This window comes from Microtus ochrogaster, linkage group LG5 (assembly GCF_000317375.1).
Source record: "Microtus ochrogaster isolate Prairie Vole_2 linkage group LG5, MicOch1.0, whole genome shotgun sequence".
NCBI classification, from domain to species: domain Eukaryota; kingdom Metazoa; phylum Chordata; class Mammalia; order Rodentia; family Cricetidae; genus Microtus; species Microtus ochrogaster.
In genome coordinates this window covers 51,827,811-51,850,357 of record NC_022031.1, presented here as the reverse complement: position 1 = coordinate 51,850,357, position 22,547 = coordinate 51,827,811, and the positions used below count along the sequence as shown (strand labels likewise).

General features: G+C 35.5%; 1 protein-coding gene across 2 annotated transcripts in view; it reads left to right on the top strand.

The window, feature by feature from the left end:
• Ecpas (Ecm29 proteasome adaptor and scaffold) overlaps positions 1-22,547 on the top strand; it is a 113,716-nt gene that overhangs the window by 44,828 nt on the left and 46,341 nt on the right. For both annotated transcript variants that reach the window (XM_005362228.2, XM_013351850.2), the window contains 11 exons: positions 847-966; positions 12,231-12,316; positions 12,753-12,831; positions 13,018-13,067; positions 14,073-14,139; positions 14,228-14,350; positions 15,498-15,601; positions 17,644-17,767; positions 19,199-19,279; positions 20,066-20,285; positions 20,955-21,046. In XM_005362228.2, the coding sequence (XP_005362285.1) occupies positions 847-966; positions 12,231-12,316; positions 12,753-12,831; positions 13,018-13,067; positions 14,073-14,139; positions 14,228-14,350; positions 15,498-15,601; positions 17,644-17,767; positions 19,199-19,279; positions 20,066-20,285; positions 20,955-21,046 (1,146 nt within the window). The remainder of the gene's footprint in view (positions 1-846; positions 967-12,230; positions 12,317-12,752; positions 12,832-13,017; positions 13,068-14,072; positions 14,140-14,227; positions 14,351-15,497; positions 15,602-17,643; positions 17,768-19,198; positions 19,280-20,065; positions 20,286-20,954; positions 21,047-22,547) is intronic.

The window sequence follows — 22,547 nt, the reverse complement described above, 5'->3', positions numbered from 1 at the left end:
TAAGATAGTATTTTCCAGATGACTAGTGATGTTACAAAAGCATACAACCTAAGGACCCCATCCAAACTGTAAGATAGATTGGAATTTTACTTAAAAGCATCTGCAGAAACTCAACAACTTGTCTTAAGCTCCAAATTATAACTAAGCTTTAGGAACTATTATTTAGTAAGTTTTGCTATAGAATCAAAGATCTACACTGACTTAACAGTTACTTAAAAAGGGGCAGAAATCATCCCTATTTTCTGATCATTTGTCTGCAAACTGGATGTTATCACATCAAGCAAAATAGCTATCACAGCAAACTCAGTTCAGAGTATGGAAATACCCAGCTCTTCCCTAGTAAGATGGATGCTGAAGATAACTTCCAAAAACTATAAAGTGATGGTCTTCCTCAGTAATTTAAAAGAAAAACAAAACCAGTCTGTCTTTTAAAAGGAAAATGTTATTTATTTAAATATTAACTTATTGATGTTTCAGATTTCCCAGTTTTAGTATTTAATGTAACAGTTGGTAGTTGGTGATACTGATAAAAGTAAGAGCTTTTGGAATCTTTAGTAAATAAAACACTTATTTGTATGTTTGAATGTTTTGTTGTATGCATGTATGTGTGTGTCTGCTACTCACGGAGGCTAGAAGGTAGCCCTGGATCCTTTGAAACTGGAGTTAATGGATGGTTTTGAGCCACAATAGGGTGTTGGGAATCAAACCCAGGTCCTCTGCAAGAGCAAGAAGTGCTTTTATCTGCTAGGCCTTCCCACCAGCACCTAGGAATCTTTCAGTAATTTTAAAGAGTAAAAAGCTACAAATAATTTTAAAATGCATTAAAATCAAACATGTTTTTCACAGGGAGCAGTTCTAAAGCCAGAACTGAAAAGAGACCCTGTCAGTACCAGAGTGAAGTTAAAGATTGTCCCTCACCTCCTTCGTTCTAGACAAGCTGCTGAAACATTCCCAGCAAACATTCAGGTAATCTGTGTTGTCCAAAGAGGAAATATTATTTGAACATATAGCTTTACTTAGAGAAAAAAATGGTATTAATGAATATTCATGAAATAGACGGATGTATAAAACAAGACTAATAGTTTTATTTCTAACTTAAGTGTATCTGTATAAATTATTTTGTAAAATTATATTACAATATATATTGCTTATAGTTTCCATTCATGCTAAGAATGTGGTGGTAACTCCATCCAGAATAGTTTTTGTGATCATAAGAAACTAAAACTTTGTTTGTGTTTGTGTGTGTGTGTCTGTATCTTTTCTCTAAAAATATTACCATCACAGTTAAAAATCAGGCAGTGGACAGTTTTGACTTTGTCTTTTCAAAGTCTTTTATCTTTCTTCTGTGCTTAAAGATGATATTGACTCACACTGTTGCTTATTGATTTAGTGACTATAGAAGTCTTCTCCCTTGTCTCCTGGTTGCCATCTGACCCACATTCAATCTGTCTTCTGTTTTGACACCTAACTTTCTTTGCCGTGGGAAATTATTGAATTGTGTTGATGAAGGGTATTAGATCCTTTTTTATCTTTTATCTTTAAGTTATGACTGCCTCATCCCTCAAGGCAAATATTTGGGGAATTGTCTTGGGGTTTCTGTTGCTGTGGAGAGACACCATACTCATGGAAATTTTTATAAAGAAAAACATTTAATTGGGGCTGGCTTATAGTTTCTGAGGTTTAGTTCATTGTCATCATGACAGGTGGCATGCAAGCAGACATGGTGCTGGAGGAAGAGCTGAGAGTTCTCCGTATTGATCTGCAGACAGCAGGCCCCCTTCCCCGTAGTGACACACTTCCAACACACTTTGTAGTTGCCTTAGTAGGGCCAGCCCCCAGTCAGCACCAGGGTAAAAAAATCCACAAAGCTGGCATGAACTAAACTTCTTAGGAAATATTTTTTTCTCTTTCCTTGGGTTAGACTTTTCTATCTGAAGGGGAAAAAAATTAAGGAAATACAGATACTTTCTGTTGGTAACTTTCTCTTGTACTTCATCATGAAAAAAATCCTTTCTGAAAAATCTCTCTTGCTCCTCTACACAGCTTCTTAATTAGTGCTACATCTCTCCTCCTAATGCTCTAGTCAGCAGCTTCTCCCTAATTAACTCTGCATCCTTCTCTTTGCTCACTCCTCTCTCTCTCTCAGCCACCCCCCCCCCCCACTGCCCTCACAAACTCTGGACATTTATGAGTTACATTTTCAAGGCCTGACCCATTCTCACAATACATGAAAACTAATGTATTTTCTCTCAGGCTAGGAATATTGCTTTGACTCATGCATATAGTTCTTTCCCAGATAGAAAATGACATTGGAAATCAAAATTTAACAATAACACTTAGCTGGACCTTGAGTGGTAGGGAGTACATGCAGACTAAAGTTGCTTCAACTTTTGACCTTCAGTTAGTAAAACAACACCTTGGAAAGCAAGCTTGTTTATATGTCTCTAGGGGAAACCAGATATTTGTCTCCAGGGACAACCAGCCTGCTTTGAATTTGTTCTGGAGACTAAAGTTAGCTGTCTGTGTCAAAGGCTGTCTTTGTGACTGAGAATCCTATGTCAGTCTGAGTAACATAAAATACCCTAGTTTTATTTCTATTCATCAGAGTTAGACAGGATCATCTTCCTGACCATCCAAAGCTATATGTGTGCTTAGTAAGTATAAAACACACTACCAAAGGACTGTGGAAAGAGCCCCACAGCTGAGGTACACTAGTGGCTGGCACTTGAGATATTATTTCTTCTGTGTTTAAAATTGTGGTCAGATGTACTTGGAATTCGTCATCTTAATTGTTTTAATATGCAGTTCACTTTTTGAAAAGGTCCCATTGTTAGAATTCTTTTTATCTTACAAAACTGAAACTATTCATTGTCATTTTCCTTTTATATTCTGCCAATCATTATTCTGGTTTTCATCTCTATGAATTTGATTTTTTCTAGGTACTTCTTATAAGTGAAATTATATAGTCTTTGTTTTTTTAGTGACTAGCTTATTTTACTAAGTACCATATCATTGAGGTCTATCTGCTGTAGCATGTGTCAGGATTTCGTTCTTTTTTAAGATTAGATGTCTCATTCCTCTGTTTGGATCCTTGGCCTATTTCACATTTTAGCTTTCATGAATAATATAGACAGTTTCTCTGTGTCCTGGGAGCTGCTCCCAAATAACCACATTGGAACTTATTATTAATTATTAATCCTTGGCCAATATCTCAGGCTTGTTGTTAGCTGACTCTTACATTTTAAATTAACTTGTACTTTTTATCTATGCTCTTTCACGTGATTTGATATCTCAGAATAACAAGCTCATCTCCTTCTCCTCACATTTCCTCATGAATCTTAGACTCTTTCTCTTCATGCTCTCTTGTTGTCTGCAAGTCCCACCTAACCTCTACCTGTCTATCTGTTGGCCAGTCAGCCTCTTTATTAACCCAATCGCTGTGACATATATTCACACAGGGTAAAGTAATATTCCATATTTCCCCTTTTTGTTTAATTAAAAACCAAGGTTTAAACATTAACACAGTATAATAATATACAACAAACAGTTATCAAGTAAGAATTACAGTTATATTTGTATTTAACAAAATAAGAGAAAATATTCCATCAGTTGTCTTTTTCTGAAGAGTTTAGAGTTTTGTACCTAATTTACTTTCTACCATGATTAGGGAGAATTACAACTGTAATTAACTCTCTAGTTTTCAACCCCATTGAAGCCCTGAGAAGGATATATTACCCGGGGAAACAGAAGTGCAGAGTAAGTGATTTCCAAAATTAAGAGACAACAGAAAAACTTACTGCCTAGATAGTCACTCAAAGTTCTTCTGTAACATAGAACCATTCAACTTCAGCTACAGGCCTATAATATCTGACAGACATTTTTGAGAAGCAGGGAATTTTGAAGGACTCCCCTACCTTATCTTGGCGAAATTTGGCAATCAATTTTTTCTTTTCATGCTGCTGGTCCAGTTTGGACATTATACTGTCAGCAGTTGAGGCAAAGGGCAGTTTCTTCACCCAAATGCTAGCTTTTGCTATAAAGCTCAATAAAGAGTTTCTTTGATGTCCATTATCCTCTTTTGAAGTAGATTAGTGCTGTTGGGAAAAGGTCATGAAAAACCCTAGGTTATTAAACATATTAAATGCCATATTCTTTAGGTCTTTGAAGTGTTTGAAAATCATTGTCTCTATAAATATATCTGTGTATGACCTTGAAGACATACTTAGCATGACTCCTAAGTTTGACTGTTATAGATGACTAGCTATTAATCTATACTTCTTAATACATAACTTTTTTTTTTTTGAGACAGGGTTTCTTTGTAGTTTTAGAGCCTGTCCTGGAACTCACTCTGTAGACCAGGCTGGCCTTGAACTCACAGAGATGTGCCTGTCTCTGTCTCTGCCTTGTACTGGGATTAAAGATGTGCACCACCACCACCCAGCTATACCTTACAGTTTTAAATGGGCTACATAATCGCAATGTCCTAAACAAGAGTAGAAACATACAGTATAACAAAATTAACTTTAAATTTGTATTAATAAACTAACATTCATACCAATATTAAATATCTTAAAATTAATAGTTGTTTTTTGGATTAAAGTAGATCTATAATCTACCCTTTTTTTGGTATCATTCCTATATCATATACTCTTTTATTCCTTTAGAAAGAGATCTTTGCATTTAACTCCTTTGTTTAGCTTTTTTTCTGACTATGACCAATAATAACTTGTAATCAACCCCTAAACAAGGACAAGCCTTCATAATCTATTGAATAATTGAAAGCCACCTTTATTCTATCTTTTGGGAGTGTGGGTGAAGTAGTTCTCTAGACTACTTCCTATGGGTGCTGGTATCTTTGGGGGGAACCTTAAGAAAATAAGGTGATTGTTTTTTTGTCTTGACTGGATTAGGGAGTGATGCTGTACCATCTCAGCCAGCAGCCTTGAAACTGGTTTGGATGCAGAGTTCTGAAGAGACTGTAACAGGCATTTTAACATGCTGGGTCATTTGGGCCATCTGTTTTTATTGGTGTCTGGTCTCTTTGCTCCGAAAATACTTAAAGGTAAAGCGCATATCTGCATTAGTACAAGTACAGACTGAGTGTTGTACCCAAGTTAGCCAAAATGATTTTTTATTTTATGTTTGAGCAGGTAAAATATACGTTAAGTATGTTGTAATTTTTCGAGGTTTATATCTTTATGTTTGTAGCCGGGATTTTCAGGGGTCTTCTGTAATCAAACCTAATCCATATTAACCTGTTATGAATCTGCATCTCTCATTTCCTGTGGAAAGAAAGCAAAACCCCTTCCCCAAAGTAACATTTTTTGACTTCCTTTTTAAAAGTTAAGGTATCCATAAAGTATCTTTTTTGGTTCAGTTTAGCAGTCCAGTTCACAATCCCATGTTTATCAGCAGCTGCCATTTGCTCATCAGCATTCAAAAAATTCAAAATCAACACAATAATATACAGGATGCAGCGTACCTATGTATTTTCCATCTTTGTGTGACTTTTTTCTTTATATTACTTTGTTCTTTCTTTAAAGATTTTATTGTTCTTAAACCTCTTTTTCTCTGATTGTCTATACCATTTCTCTTTTTTCTCCCAAGCCTATGTACATTTTATTTTTTTTTATTTTTTTTATTTTTATTTATTTTTTTTTGTTTTTCGAGACAGGGTTTCTCTGTGGCTTTGGAGCCTGTCCTGGAACTAGCTCTGTAGACCAGGCTGGTCTCGAACTCACAGAGGTCCGCCTGCCTCTGCCTCCCGAGTGCTGGGATTAAAGGCATGCGCCACCACTGCCCGGCCACCTATGTACATTTTAAAACACATCGCAACCCATTTAGAGGAATTTTTTTCCATATTAATATGTCTTTACTGTGTATCTGTAATCTTTTCTGTCTGCAGCTTCCCCTTAGCTCTAGCTTCTTATTGGCTAACTCTTATATTAATTTAACCCATTTCTATTAATCTGTATATTGTCACATGGCTGGCTTACTAGGTAAAGTTCACAACATCTATCTCTGGTTGCTCCATGGCTTCTCTCTAATTCCGCCTTCCTCCTTCCATGCTATAGGCCAAGCCAGTTATTTATTCATTAACCAATAAAAGCAGCACATAGACAGGACATCCCACATCATTTCTGCTTTTCTGTTTAAATAAAAAGGAAGGCTTTAACTTTAACATAGTAAAATTACATATAACAAAAAGTTACTAACAAGAATTACAGTTACAATACTTATATCTGTTTTATCTTTTATCATAACTAAAGAAAACTGTAACTATAATTATAAATTCTTCAACTTCATCAAAGACTCCAGAAGAATATAACATTACCTAAATAAAAGGGAAGTGCATTGTAAGCAACTTCCAAAATTCTAGAATTGACAGAGACATCTCGTTGCCTGGACAGTCACCCAAAGTTATTCTGTACTGTTGGGGCATCCAATCTCCAGCCTACAGGCCCATAGTATCCAACAGATTTTTCCATGAAGCAGGAAATTTCAAAGACAGTTCCACCTATATTGGCAGTTTGTCAGTCATTTTCTTCTGTGTCCTTAATGTTTCTGGCAGATTCTTTTATGAAACAGGAAACCCCGAAGGCCCTTTCTCACCATTAGGCAAGTTCAGCAGTCATTTCTCTGTGGGTCCTACATGTCCAGTCAAGCAGTCCAGGCAAGAGCAGTTTCTTGCCCAAATTGCTAACCAACTCCATTATGAACCTCTTTGATGCCCATCATCCTCTTGAAGTAATTGGTACTGCTAGGGGCAGTGTCTCACTGTCATGAGAAGTCCTAAGTTCTTAAACATTTTAAATGCAATATTCTGAAGGTCTCTGAAAGATTTGAGGAATGCCTGTCTAACTGAAATATATCTTTATACATCTAGAAAACCTAACTAATATGACTACAAGCTTGACTATTATAGATGACTTTCTGTTTACCTATATTTCTTAATTATAAATGAGCTGTACAAACACAATACCTTAATTAAGAGCAGAAATACACAAATAACAAAATTGACCTTAAATTTGTATCAATTGAGCAAGATCCATACCAATGCCAATCTCTATAGCATACCCCTTTAAATGTAAGGAAATATTTATAAATAATATTTGGGAATATGGGCATAGTTCTGTCCAAACTCTTCCTGCTATTTATTAGGCGAAGTAATTTCTTGAGGGGTGTTCAAGGCAACCTTTCAGGGGGTCTTGTTTCATAAAACCACACCAGTCTGGAAGCAGTCCACAGGTTCTCATCCTCTTTGGAAACAAGAAAAGAGCCTCTTTTCCAAAGTAACATATCCTTAGACCCATATTTGGAAGTCATGATATCTTTATAATATACATGCTGGTTTAGCTTAGTGGCTCGTACAATGAAATGCCTCTCTGTATTTAGCTCATTCACAGTCAAAAAATTCAAAGATAACCAATAACAGACTCTCTGTGAATTTTCCATTTTTGCGTGGCTTATTTTTACTCTATTTTTAATATTTATTATCTTTACTCCTTTAATCTATGACTATCTGTACTCTGTCTCTTTAGAGACTTTATGTTTTTAAAAAACCATTTGCTCCTTTTTATAACTCTCTGTACTTTTTTTCTTCTCTCTCTCAAGCCTACGTACATTTGTCCAACACTCTGACCCATTTAGAGGCCTTTATGTATGAATCTGTCCTACTGTTTATCTGTAATTCTTTCTTAAAATGCTAAGTGCTTCTTAAAATTTTAAGCTGCGTAATTGCTAGGGGTAATATGGCACTGCCTGCTTGCCCCGCTCAGTCCAGCATGGACTGTGGGGTTAAGCTGTCTTTTTGCCTTAGTTTCTCAGTCCTAACTTTGAAGTTTTTGTTTGTTTGTTTGTTTTTTTACATTAAGGAGCCTGTCTGTATCCAGGATATTAGTCCCTCAATTAACTTCATTACTTGTTTTTTTTTCTTCCATGCTGTTTCTATTATTTACATTAAAATTACTTATTTTATTAGTTCTTTGAGAGTTTCATACAATGGATTTTGATCATTTTCTCTCCTCTAACTTTTCCCACAGTCACACCCTGCTTCTTTACCCCTTCAACTTAAAAAAAATCCTTCAAGACCAATTTGTGCTGCCCAGATATTGGAAGTGTGGTCTTCCATTGCAGAGTAGTTGACTTACCAGGGGCTGTACTCTCAAAAGAAAGCCCTTTCCCAGCAGCCAGTAATTGCTAACAGTTAGGAGTGGGTTGTCCACCTGACTCCATCCTCCATGCTGGGATTTGGTTTGCCTTTAGCTAGTATAGGGGTCATGCTTGCTGTCACAACCATAATAAACTTGTATGTGCAGCTGCTTTACTATGGCCTGAAGATAATGTGGTGTTTTGTAGTCATCTACCATCTCGTACATCCTTTGTACTTCAAATTTGTCCCTGAGCCTTGTGGGGAGGGGTGTGATATAAATGTTCCCTTTAGGGTTGAACATTCCTCAGTCTCTTATTCTTTACACTGTGGTCAGTTATGTGTCACTGTTAATCACGATCCACTGCAAAGAGAACGTTTGCAAATGAATACTAAGAGATACATTGAGCAGTACGTATAAGAGGTCATTAGGAGTCAGTTTAAACTATCTCCATTTAGCATATGTCTTAAGGTTTCTAGTGCTGATGAACCACCTATACCAAAAGGCAAGTTGGGGAGGGTAGGGTTCATGTAGCTTACATTTGTACAGTGTAGTCCATCGTTGAAGGAATCAGAACAGGAACTCAAATAGTAGCTTGCACAGCACCTTCCTACACTATGAAAGCTTTCTGGTAGCGATGAAGCTTGTAGGTCTGTATAAGCTTTTTTTTTTTGCCATGTCCTTGTGACTCAGGAATATTGTGTCTTGAGTAATAGGGTCTTATTGTCAAGTTCTAGAGAGTTACCAAGAGCAACGACAGTAGCCAGTGATGATGATTGGGGGGGATCTGTGACTCTTTTACTAATCTAATGGAAACAGTTTCTATACAGGGAACCTTCTTTTCAGGTATGTCAGGGTTACAACCAAGATTAACCATCATGCTATGTGGTAGTTTAAATGAGAATGGACCCTATAGACTCATGTATATTGAATGCTTGGGCCTTAATTCGTGGAACTGTTTTGGTAAGTATTAGGAAGTATGGTCTTGTTGGAGGAAGTTTGTTACTGTGGGTGGTGTTTAACATTTCAAAAGCCCATGATAGCCCCAGTTTCTCTCTCTCTCTGCCTCCAACTTGTGGATCAGTTGTAAGCTCCCAGCTCCTGCTTCTAGCACCATGCTAGCCTTCTGCCTTCATGATCACTGCCGTGATGGTGATGGACTCAGCCTTTCAGTAAACCCTCACCCACTGAAGTGCTTTCTTGTGTAATCTGCCTTGCTATGATGTCTCTTCACAGCAATAGAAAAGGGATCAAGATACACTGGGAGTCTGCTCCCAGTGTGTTGTCATGGTTTTCAATACTAGGAGGCAATTCAAGCCCTGGTATATTCCATATACAGTGTTCTGTGTATTGTTGAGGAAACAGGAAAGAGGTTAAGAGTGGTGGGCTTTTATAAGCCTTTTTCAGTGGTCAGAGTAGGACAATATCATTTACACCTACCAGCCTATCATTCAGGCACTTTGGGATTTTACCCAGCTCTGGAAAGAATCATGGTGTTTGAACCACTCACCTTAATTCTTCTTTGCTGTGCCTGTGACCACTAGTTCTGTCAAGCTGTCATGGTCTGAGCCTATAGCCTGATAAGATAGGTATAATACTGAGGGAAGAGCATTCTCCATGTTGGTGCAGTTTTCCTGTTGCTTAGGTGGACTGGTGGCCAATGACTGTTGCAGCCAGCCACAGGTGATGCGGGCTGGATTAGAAGTCTGGTCGATTGGGACCTTGTATTATTTTAGCACTGGGGTTGTCCCAGAGCCTACGTTAGCTGTCAAATTCTGTTGTTAATTGCTTTGTTCCATACAGCAAATGCAGTCTTGCTTCATACTATGCTGCCTGATTTTGGGTAATCATGACAGAATTCCCTTGCTGCTCCTGATGTACTTAGTCACATAGCTACTGGGAATTGCACGGTCTTGGGAAGCTGTGATGTATACCTACCTGAGGCTCACTTCTAAATATCTATAATGTGAGTCAAAACTGGGTCTACCTTAGGCTCCGTCAGGTCTTTGCCTGATATTGGGGCAGGTATAATGACTCCAGATCAGGAGTAGCTGCACCTTATGTGAGCTCTGTCTTGTGTACAGGGCTCTTTATTTCTATCACCATGGGCACGGCACTGAGCTCCAAGATGTCTTAAGCTAGCTTTGGGGCTCTGGATGGAATCCTGCTTCCTATTCTGCAACTGGAGTTTGCAGGAGTGATGAAGATAGTTTTCAGTTGTAGTTCCAGTGGCTCAGTCTGCCCATATTGACTTAATAGTGCTATTAGTTCTGGAGGTCTTCTAGGTGTGGGCTCGTTAGTGGATTTCAAGAATAACGCTTGGATGACTTAATTTCTTGTCTTCCCCAAAGCAAGAAACCTTTCTAAACCCACATTTTCCTGTTTCTAGTTGGAAGATGAGGCTAAGAAGTACTCGTCTCCTGCCTTGTTCAGTGCTCCTTCTTTTCCTCTACTTTATTGTTGTCTTTGACATCTATCTTTGTTATCTTCGTCTTCTTTGTATTCCTTCCCTTCTGTCTTCTTCGAATGGGCTCTTACCTTGTTTTCTTAGTTCTTCTGAGGGCAGTTTTGTGTGTCTATAAGGTGATTTCTGGGCAATCTTAACTCAGAGGCTATCTTCCTCTGCTTTCTTCATAGATTACTTTTAGAATGTTAATTTTCTTTTTATTTCTGGTTGGATGTTTTTGTCATTTAAAGATGAGGAACTTTACAAATCTTCATAAATTGAAATAGCCATGAATTTTTCCTTCTTTAGTCTATTGACATGGATAATTGTAGCAAAGCAAATATTCTGTCCCTGAAACTTCCTTATCTTCAAGGGCTAAATCTTTACATGAAGAAAAATATTATGTGTATATATGACATGTAGGAAGGTATATGTACTATATTTGTGTGTGTGGATATCAGAGAGCACCTCGGTAGAATCTCTTTTGTGGTTCTACCTTTATGTGGGTTCCTGGGATTGAACTCAGGTTGCTAGGCTTTTATGGCAATTGCCTTTACCTGCTGAGCCTTCACCAATCTTATTTGTTCATGGTATATAATAATTCTGATGTGAAGTTAGCTTTAGCTTACTACTTAATTGAGTATGCAGTATTTATCTTTTGTATTGATGATCATAAAAAGATCATAAAAAATATGTAGCTTTCTTGTAGTATTTTTTCATCTTAAATTAAGTATTTTTTCCTGGTTTTTTAAAGTATTTAAATTTTTTATCTTTTTATTTTATCTGGGCATGTTTTTATCATTTAAAGATGAGGAATTTTGCAAATCTTCATAAGTTGAAATAACCATGAATTTTTCCTTCTTTATTCTATTGCTATGAGGGAGGTGTTATTGCAATTTGTTTAAAACAAAAAGAAAAAAAGGAAAACATTGGCCAGTAAGATGGCTCAGCAGGTAAAGGTGCTTGCTGCCACACCTGAGAACCACAGTTTAATCCCTGGAACCCACATGGTAGAATAGAGAACTGACTGACTGCACTGATTTGTTCTTTGACCTCCAGTAATGTGCTTTTCTGTCTGTTAGCACATGAGATTTTATCTCTTAGCCCTGGATTGATTTTCTTTTGGAAAATTAAATGAAGGTATATTCTACAAGTAATCCTAGCTGAGTATGCATTCTGAAACTGAATAAACTTTATAAATTCCTAGTTTACATTTTTATTATTGTGATATACATATACATATGTATATATATATATACACACAGACACACACACAAATCATATTGTAGCTTTTAAAATTGGTCAGCTATTGGTTTTTTCAATTTTATTTATTTTTGTTGTTGTTTTGGTTTTTTAAGATAGTGTTTCTCTATGTAGCCCTTTTTGTCCTGGAACTCACTCTAGCAGGCTGGCCTCAAACTCACAGAGATCCACCTGCCTCTGCCTCCAGAGTGCTGGGATTGTAGGTGTGCTCCACAAAGCCTGGCCAGCTTGTGTTTGTCAATATAAAAGTTGTATTAATTTTGAAGAGCATGGTGTAGTGCTGAGGTCTGTTGTTGAATCTTGACTACTATTTTAAAATGCCAGATTGTTATTTGTTAATTGGTGTTTTTGATTTTGTTTATTTTATATAGGTGGTGTATGATGGACTCTTTGGTACAAATACAAATTCAAAGTTAAGAACATTGTCCCTGCAATTTGTACATCACATTTGTATAACGTAAGTTTTATTTTTTAACTAATTATTCATTTTTTTTAGAGTAACCATGTTTCAGCTGTTTTTATTTCTTCTTTCCTAAAAAGCAGTTATATTCATCTTAGAAAGATTCCATTGTTTAAGATTTATTTTTATGATTTTAAAATTATACTTACATGGGCGTGTATGTGTGGGTCTGTTCATGTGTGTGATAGTTCCTGCAGAGTACAGAAGAAATCTGTGAATCCTCTGGAGCTGGAGTTGCGTGTAGTTTGTGAGTTGCACAGTAGTGGTATTGAGAACTAAACTAGAATTCTCCGTAAGAGCAGTGCCAGGTTTTGCTGCTGAGTCACTTCTCTAGAGAGTTTCAGGCTTTATATATTGCTTAGCTGCATTTGTTGCTAATTTTTAAAAGAGATCATCTGAAAGGATATTTTGGTTTTCATTTTTGTTTTTAAAGCTGCCCAGAAATCAAGATTAAGCCTCTAGGCCCTATGCTTTTGAATGGTCTCACTAAGTTGATAAATGAATATAAAGAGGTAAGTGGCTTGTCTTTTAAAGTTTAACATTATAAGAAGAGGGAAGGAGGGAGAATGGGTTGACACCCCCACACACAAATAAAAAACAGACAAAAAATGTTTTAAATAAGTTAATGATTTTGGCAAAAGGATTTACTGTTTATTGTATTTTTTTGTTTTCTTTCTTTTTATTTTTTTAATTTTAAGGACCCTAAATTGTTGTCAATGGCATATTCAGCTGTTGGAAAACTCTCCAGGTGAGTAATGCCTTTTTTTTCTTTTTTTTTTTTCTGTGAGAGAAAGCTGTTGAAAATTGAGAAAAATTTATTATAAATTAACAGTAGATGGAGAATTATTTAGAAATTATTATTTACAATTATTATGATTCTGACAAGAAATTTATTTTATGACAATAGGCCATTTAGAAATGCCTTCTTTTTAGAAAAGAAGATTTAAGTTTACCTTTGAAAATACATTACCATAATAAATTTAGTCTTGAAATTTGGTTTTAAACTGAATTGTGTCAAAATAGGTTATCATTATGGTTACATAATGAATTACATTATAGACATTAGGTTAACCTTTAGTGTTTTTGTTGTCTCTTATCACTAAACCTCAGTCTCATCTGATGTTACTTATGAATATGAACGATCCTGTTTTCAAAGATTTGTTTTCATCTGTTCAATTTCTTCTTGTATTATTCTCCTTCATTTTAAACTGGAGGGAAAAAAAAAGATGAAATTTATTCCGTGGTACCCGTGTGTTACTTTGGCTCCTGCAGACATAGGCTGTGTATTGCTCTCCTTTGATGTGAAGGGAAAGAAACTTCAGGGTTCAGAAGAAAGTGACCCTAGATCAGCTCACAAGCACAGAGTTGTCTCAAACTCTGTCCCTTTAGCGTGAAGTAGCAAAGCCTCTTACTATTGTAGATTTTCCTTTAAATTACAACTCATTATCTCTTCCTTCATGCTAAAGTCTGGAATATAAACTGATTGCATGGAATGTTATAGAAGGAATACCTGGAAATATAAATATAAATAATATAAATACAAATATTTGTTACAAAGGATTATTTATAGGATTGAAAAATTAAATAATCACTTTAAAAAAATATGTGGCTCCTGAATAAAGTAACCTGATGATACTGACGTACTTAGTGTTGTGAAAATGTGTGCTGAGGAATGTTTGGATATAGTTTCATTTTCTACCCCTTTTCATCCCATGGAAATTTATGATAATGATATTCTTACATTCTCTTATAGTCGAATGCCCCATTTATTCACTAAGGATATAGCTCTTGTGCAACAGCTTTTTGAAGCCCTTTGTAAGGTAGGGAAATATATTAAGTTTACACTTCTGCATGGATACTTTCCTGGAAGTCTGCTGGGAGGGAAACACCATTTTTCTCTCTTTACAGGAAGAACCCGAGACTCGACTTGCCATTCAGGAAGCCTTATCTATGATGGTTGGAGCATATAGTACCTTAGAAGGAGCACAGCGAACTTTAATGGAGGCACTTGTAGCTTCATATTTAATAAAGGTAGGCCCAGCTATGTAAATGACAATTGCTAATAGTATATACTTTTTTATATTAAACTTTTAAAAGTTGGTAAGTATAAATTGTACAAACTTAATGGGTATAATGTTTCAGTAAGTGTGTACAGTTACATATAAATAAAAAATACCCTTTTTCTAGCTTTTTTTGAAATATGCAGTATTTTAGTATCTGTAGTTATTCTTCTACATATTGGGACACCAGAACTCTTTTTTTTTTTTTTGTATCTAACTCATTTGGTACCTGTAGATCTACCTCTCCTCTTTATCTGTATCTGGTCTATTCTCAACTTCCATGAGATCACCTTTTTTAGAAAGGTGTCTTAGAAAGAAAAACTACACAGGAGTCTAAGAGATACATTGTGAGATTGTGTGACATTTGTCTTTCTGTGCCTGTTTTACTTGTCTTCTAGTCTCTTCCATATTGTTGCCTATGGTATTACTTTTTAAATTATTATTTTGTAATTCTCACATATTTCACTTACGCTTTTGGCTGGAGGAATATGTTGGGGGAAGGTACATAGAAGTAAGCCTTTAGCGACAGTGAATTTTCAAACTGGCCAGTTTTCATCAGTTACTAATCTAAATTAAGGAAATATAATTGCATATTTGAGTTTCTGCTCTCAAGTTATTGTTAACGTCAGGACAAACCTGAGAAAGAGATATTTTTGTTAATTTATAGTAAGTAAGGTCATATTCTATCCTTTGAAAAACATCTGAATTTCACTTTGTGACTAAGAGTTTGAAAGCTGGCAAAGATAATGATGGAGGCCTCACAATGGCCTTGGCTTCAAGTTTGGACAGAAGTGTGTATGTAAAGAGAGATCTCTTAGCTAGGATCTTTGCTCTATTTGCAGGATCCTTTTAGACCATAGAAGTGCGTATGAGTAATGTCAGAGACGTCTAAGTAGCATGATCTTAAATAGGACTAATGGTATAGTTCAGTGGTGGAGCTGTGTGTAATGTATGAGGTCTGTCCCCCTACAAGGGAGCTCTTGAACAAATGGTTTATCTTGATTCATATTGTTTTGGACTTGTGCTATCGATATATCAAATTTATATACAATTAGGTTGACTTAGGACTGGATTGAGATGCTGATAATTATTGCTGTTTTTGTTTGTTTGTTGAATAGCCTGAAGTTCAAGTTCGGCAAGTTGCAGTGAAATTTGCTAGCACAGTGTTTCCTTCAGATCATATACCTTCCAGATACTTGCTCCTACTGGCTGCAGGAGACCCGTAAGTTTAGAAATGTCAAATTGAACTTGGGTTAATTAAGTATATTTTAAAATTACTAAAATTTATGTTGGTTGCAAAGTTGGCTGATGAAATTTAGAAGTAGTTTATTATGGAGTTAAAAGTATATACCTTCAGGTGATCCATAATAATATAGCTATATATTTATATGTTGAATTAGCTTATATGTCTAAAATATATGATACATAGATAATATAGATGGAAAATTATTGTGAAATAGTCAAATGTAAATAAAGCAAACCTCATAATTGTATAAATAATATAATTATACTTAGATACGTAATTGTATAGAGAGGTCCTCTAAAGGAGAAAAAAGGATTAATGTCTTTGATTGCTTAATATACCTATTTTGATATTTAATTTTGTTGATAGAATATCTTTTGTATCTACTATGTTAAGATTTTAAAATGAGGTTTGCATGTCTATGTGTGTGAATTACATTACTGCTATTCTAAAGTGTACTTTTTCATGTGACTAATGTGCCACCTACTGCACTAATGAGACACCTCTTTTCATCATTTAAGTATTTCTGAAATTGATAAATGATCTTAAGCCATTATGTAAATATAATAAAATATAAGTGTGCCTATTCTAAGAACTCTTATCAAACCTATACCTGTTTTATAGTCTCTGACATCCTAACATGTGTGAAGTATTCTATATCTGCCATATTATGTGATTATTATATCTAATTATTTTTTCTTTTAAATAAGATTATCTTATTTTAAAGTCTAAAATAAAATTAAGCTTTCTTTTATTATTTGAATAGCCTTCCCACAAACTCTGTGGTCAGTTTAAACAATATGGGAAGTTACTTGATAACTGTTTGAGAATTTTAATTGGTTCTGTTAGATATGCCTCTGATGTCTCCCTTCAGTATGAATTGTATGTATTTTGAGTGAGTTCACTGAAGACAGGTTCTGACTTTTGTTTTTTGATCTTTTTTTCCTTCTTAATGATTTGCATTTCAGTTTCGCTCCAGTGGTGGTTTTGATTGTTAAGTCTTGTTTTTGTTGACCCCCCCCCCCCACCTTAAGTTTTCTAGCTACATGCCAGATATCCTAGTATCTGTGAGCTAAGGTAGCAATTGGTGTTAGAACAAGATTTAAGTCTAGGAACTTAGACAAACCTTAACCAGCATTTTTATTTATACCACAAAAAACAAAACATGACTAATTTAGTATTTTATTTACTTTTTAGTTTAATAAAAATTGTTCTGTTCAAGCAAGAAATCCTCTAGCTTTGCCTGCTTGCTCCTTCCTGCCACTCTGTAGGGTACTCTTAGGAATTCAGGACTCGTTCAGAGGCAGTTGAGGAGTTTTGAGAAGACTTGTGATACAGAAACAAAGTAAAGCGGTGAGGTCATTTTTTAGGTGTCATGAAATACATTAGTTTTTGTTGTTGTTATTGTTAGTTTGTTTTTTGTTTTTATTTTTTGAGACAGGGTTTCTCTAGCTTTGAAGTCTATCCTAGAACTTGCTCTGTAGACTCACAGAGATAGATCTGCCTCTGCCTCCCTCGTGCTGGGATTAAAGATGCGTGCCACCACCTCCAAGTTAGATTAGGTTTTATAGTTGTACATATGAATGCCATTCAGGTGCCATCTTTTGTAGAATTGTAGACAAACTGCTAAGAAGTGTCAGAATTGAGGTGGGTTTGTAGAACACAGTACATGCTACTGAGTTTTAATGTGTGTTATAGTTGTTTGTGATTTAGTTTTAATAAGAGTAAAAGCACACAGATAGATATTTGCATAATGAGTTGCAGTAATTACTGTCTTGTTTTTTCCCTGTGAGTAAAAGTTAAAGATGTAAGTCAAGTGAATCTCCATATCTCATTAAATTACCCAAAGATTGTAAGTTTTATTTTACCTTTTATTTACTGCTTATATATAGCCCAAAATGTATTCAAGACAGTTTGTCAAAACTCCAGCTGTCAAGTAAAATTTCTGTTTCCATTCTTCAAGTGGTGACTCTTTCAGTTGGCAAAGGTTATTTTTTAATTCTTATTTGTCTCTCTAAAAGACGAGAAGAAGTCCATGGTGAAGCACAACGTGTGTTACGATGTCTTCCTGGTAGAAACAAAAAGGAAAGTGCTTCTAAGCAGATGCCATCTTTTCCAGAAATGGTATATTACATTCAGGAAAAGGTAGGGATTTTATCTATAGGTAATTAGTGTGAAACATATAATAGATGTTGGAGTAAAATGGACATTTTAAATGTAAAAATTCTATACTTAGATATTAAATAATAAAGTTCCTAGCAATCATAGTACTTACAGTAAGAGGGAGCTACAAAGTAAGGAGAGAAATATAATTCTTATATACAATTGGTTTGTTTAGCCTAAATACAAATGACTTGTAATTCTTTTAATGCTTGTCAGCATTGAGTATGTTGAAGAAAATTTTCCTTTGGTATGATGTAGTAAAAAATACATCTTTAAAAAGATTACATTTGTTTGTTTTGCTAGTTTTATCTCCTCTTTAATGACACCAGATGTCATAAAGTAAGGATGCTTTGGAGCAGCTCAGGGTTTTTCTACTATTGTTATTCCAAATTATTTTGTAGATCTCTGCTTTGCACAGGGTTTCTGTGGCTGACTCAGAGCATTGGCAGTAGTCATCCTCAGCACTGACTGTCCACTCCTCATGTTGGTCTGTTTTGATTATGATAGAGACTAGCATTTGGAGTGTGAGGGACATATGCAGCAGGAAGATGTTTTGTTTTGAAAAGACAAATGCAGGTGACTGTTTTGTTTAGAAAAAGACAGAAAAATGTTTTGTTTAGAAAAAAAAAAAAACAAATGCATGGGACGGAGAGGTAGCTAAGTGGTTAGGAGCATATACTACTCTTGTAGACAGACCTGAGTTTGATTTTCAGGATCTGTGTCCAGCTGTATGCGACTACAACTCTGGAGGATCCGATGCATCTGTCTTCTGTGGGGCCTGCGTTCGTATGCACACACCCACACCCAGATACACTTGCATTCACATAATATAAAATGATAAAGATAAACCTTTAGGGCTGGAGAGAAGACTTAACAGTAAGACATTTTACTGTCTTGCAGACGCATGGTTTGGTTCCCAGTGTCCACATAATGCCTCACGATCATTGTAATCCTAGTTGCAGTGGATCTGAGTGTGCCTATGGTACACTTAGGCAAAACATGCATATACATAAGTAAAAATTATTAAATTTTTAAAAAGGAAAAATCTTGAAAAAGTCAAATGAAAGGGACGGGAGTCAAGGCAAGGAGTCAATAATACACTGTTTTTTTCTGACAGGACCTAGGTTTGATCCCCAGAATTCACATGGTGGTTCACAGCCTTCTGCAGCTTCAGCACAGGGGATATTATATGCCCTTCTGGCCTCAACATACTCTGCATGAGTGTGATACACAGTCACATATTCTCGCAAACACCTATATGTATAGAGCAAAATAAACCTTAAAAAAAAAAAAAACCCAAAGATAAATGCAAATCAACAATAGCAATATAGCTAGAAGTACAGTTATTTTGAGCTGAGTAAGAGAACAGTTAATTTTCAAAAATGTAATTTGTTTTGGGCTTATCTTTATTAGGCTTCCCATCGGATGAAAACTCCAGTCAAATACATGACCGGAACCACTGTCCTTCCATTTAATCCAGCAGCATTTGGAGAGGTAGGACTTTTGTGTCTTCCTGTGTAGTGGCTATGAAAACTAACATCATACCTAAGGTGTATCTGATCCTTTGTATTATATTAAACTCATATTATGGTATTCTTGTCCTTTTTTGGGCATTTGTTTTGGTAATTTGCTTTGTTTTAATTCATAGTTAACTCACTGAGGTTTCCTACTCACCTCCAACCCGTCTCAGGCATCCAACCTGGGGCCTTAGGAACCCCAGACAAGTACTCTACCGCTGAGTCACCCCTGATTCCCAGTCCCTCTCTATTTCAGAACAGGGTGCTCTGCATTGGTTACTGTTGGGCTTTTGTAACAAGTTAGATTTGACTTTTAAAGCCAATATACTGTTGAAATTGCTAGGGTTTTCTAGGCTGGAAGGCAAGATAGGGTTTATCACATTTATTGAGAGTATTAATTTATCACATCTAAGGTGGGTTTTATGTTTAATTACTGATTTGCACCAATTAAACTGCAGTTAATCTTGTTAGAGTAGGAAGTTGGCTAGGCTTCAGTCCTAGCATGAAGAAGAAAAAGTAGTCAAGCCTTTCATTAAGAAAACTTTCATTAAGAAAACACATCTGGATTTGTGAAATCTTGTTACTCCTGTTGTTAAATTGTTAATTTAGTTAGCATATTGAATCATGTTTCCTGGCTTCTATTAAGATTTTGTAGTGTTTCATAAAGGAGGGTGAGGAGTGAAATCTGAAAATTGTCACGTTGAAGAATATGCCCCACACTGACTTTTTAAGAAGTTGGCATTTCTCATCTTTCTGGTTTTAGATAGTTCTTTACTTGCGCATGTGCCTGGCTCATAGTGCAGGTGTGGTGCCCACCTCTCAGAGTTTGGCTGATATGCAAGATCATGCTCCAGCTATTGGACGGTACATCCGGACGCTAATGTCAAGCAATCAGGCGACAGCTTCATCTTCTAAGAGTGGAGAAACCAACCCTGTTCAAATCTACATCGGCCTGCTTCAACAGCTGTTAGCAGGTGTTGGAGGTAGGAACATAATCATACTAGGGAAAAACAGTAAAACAATTAAGCAAAAAGTTAATTTTACCTTTCTCTTCAGTATTTGTACATCTGGCTCCAGTGGGTAAGTTACAAACCCATGATCTTACAGATGACCTTGGTTAAACCCTTTGGGCCTCAAAATATAATAAAAATATAATAAAGGACTTGTAGGTAGGAGATGGTTATATGTATGTGTGTGTGTGCAACAATAGGGATGAGAAAGAAAGAAATGAGGGTCGGGAGTTACACTAATCAGAATATACTATATAGATACACAAAATCCGCAAAAAATAAATTCAATAAAAATGTAAAAAAATAAATTTTAGACTGTGCTACGAATTTGCAGCCAATCTATTCCAACCTTCTTGACTTTTGTAAATAAACATTAACCACTGTTTACTTTCTCAGTCTACCTGATTTATTCTTGGTGCATTTTTTATTTCAGAAAGATGTTAATTTGTCTTTTTAACTGCATATGAAGAGCAGGACATCCTATTGATAACTGAATTGCATTCTATATATTGAATTGAATTTTTCTATCTTTAGACCAGAATTTGTGTTTAAACAGTAATATTACATTTGAGAGGAATTTAGGGATTTCTTTATATTCATTCTTTTTCATGAGAGTTAAAATAGTTCTGAATTCTTATTTAGGTTTGCCAGTCATGTACTGTCTATTGGAAGCTGTGTCAGTGTATCCAGAAAAATTGGCTACCAAATTTGTAGACAAAACAGAATGGATAAAGGTAGGTCCTCATGACATGTTTATTTCTCTAAGAATTCAGGTATTTCAAACTAACTAAAGTATCTTTCTTCCTACCAGTCTTAATATGCTTTTTACTACCTTTAAGTCATTTAAAAAATGACTTAAAAAATGAAAACATGCAGGTTGACACCCCTCATGACACATCTTGGTGATGCTGTGGGATCAATTTAAGAATCATCACTTAAAAATATTTTTCTGAGCCAGGTGGTGGTGGCACACGCCTTTAATCCCAACACTCAGGAGGCAGTGACAGGTGGATTTCTGTGAGTTCAAGGCTAAGCGTAGTTCACAGAGTGAGTTCCAGGGTAGCTATAGCTATAGCTCTTACACAGAGAAACAAACAAACAAAACCAACAACAACAACAACAAACACTTCAAAAATATTTTATAATAATAGGTATATAATTTTGAAAAACCCATTTACATTGCATATTTATTTGTCAAGAAGCACTTCTGTAGTTGTGACATGCCTTTAAATCTTCTCAGTTTCCCGCTCGTCCTTGCTTCTGACAAACATACAAAGGACATTAATAGTTTTATGAGGTGAAACCTTCTATATTGCTTATGCATATATACATAAAACAATGCATTTAAAATGTTTCCTTTCACAGTTCTGACTTTCTTTTACTGGGTAGTAGAGCTTATAGCTAGTCTTGTAACTGTGTAGAAAACTCCTTTTTATTTTAACAGCTTCATCATTTTCCATTGCTTTGTTAATTCTAGATCCTTATTACTGACCATTTAGGATTCTTATCTGTTGCAGTGCATAATACTATTTAATGCTATTTTCTATTCAGAGAAATAATTTTTCATAGCAGGGAGGATTTATTGTATTTCATGGGAGAATGTATAAGTGAGAAGTGTAGGTTTTAGATTTCCAGATGTGGAAGACATGTGTCTATAATTTTGATCATGCCCACCCTTCATGTGGGGAATACTACTAAGTTATGCTACCAGCTCAAGTAAGAGTGTTCTCTCATAAACACCAAAGGTGTTAGCAAATAAAATTGTAAGTGTAATTTGAATTTAGTAAAATTATGGCTCACACAGTTGTGTATGTATCTCTTTTGTGCTGTAATGTAACTCATTTTGGAAACTAGCTTGAGTTATGGTAAAATTTATAGATTTTATCTTTAAATTTGAAAATTGGAATGTAGTTTGTCAAGAGATACAAGTTTTTAATTTTTCTTGAGAAGATTTGGTCTTTTGAATGTGCTTATTTTAAAAAGGGTGATCATTCTTTGTGGATATTTTCTAATTTAAACTAATGTTGTAGATTTTGATCACTTAATAGAAGGTAAGAAAACTTTATGATATGAAGAGAAACTAGAATATGAGTTTGGTTCTAGGACCTGTTATACAGTGACCTATGAACTAAAAATAAGGTTTTAGTCTTGCTTTTTTCCTTCCTTCCTTCCTTCCTTCCTTCCTTCCTTCCTTCCTTCCTTCCTTCCTTCCTTCCTTCCTTCCTTCCTTCCTTC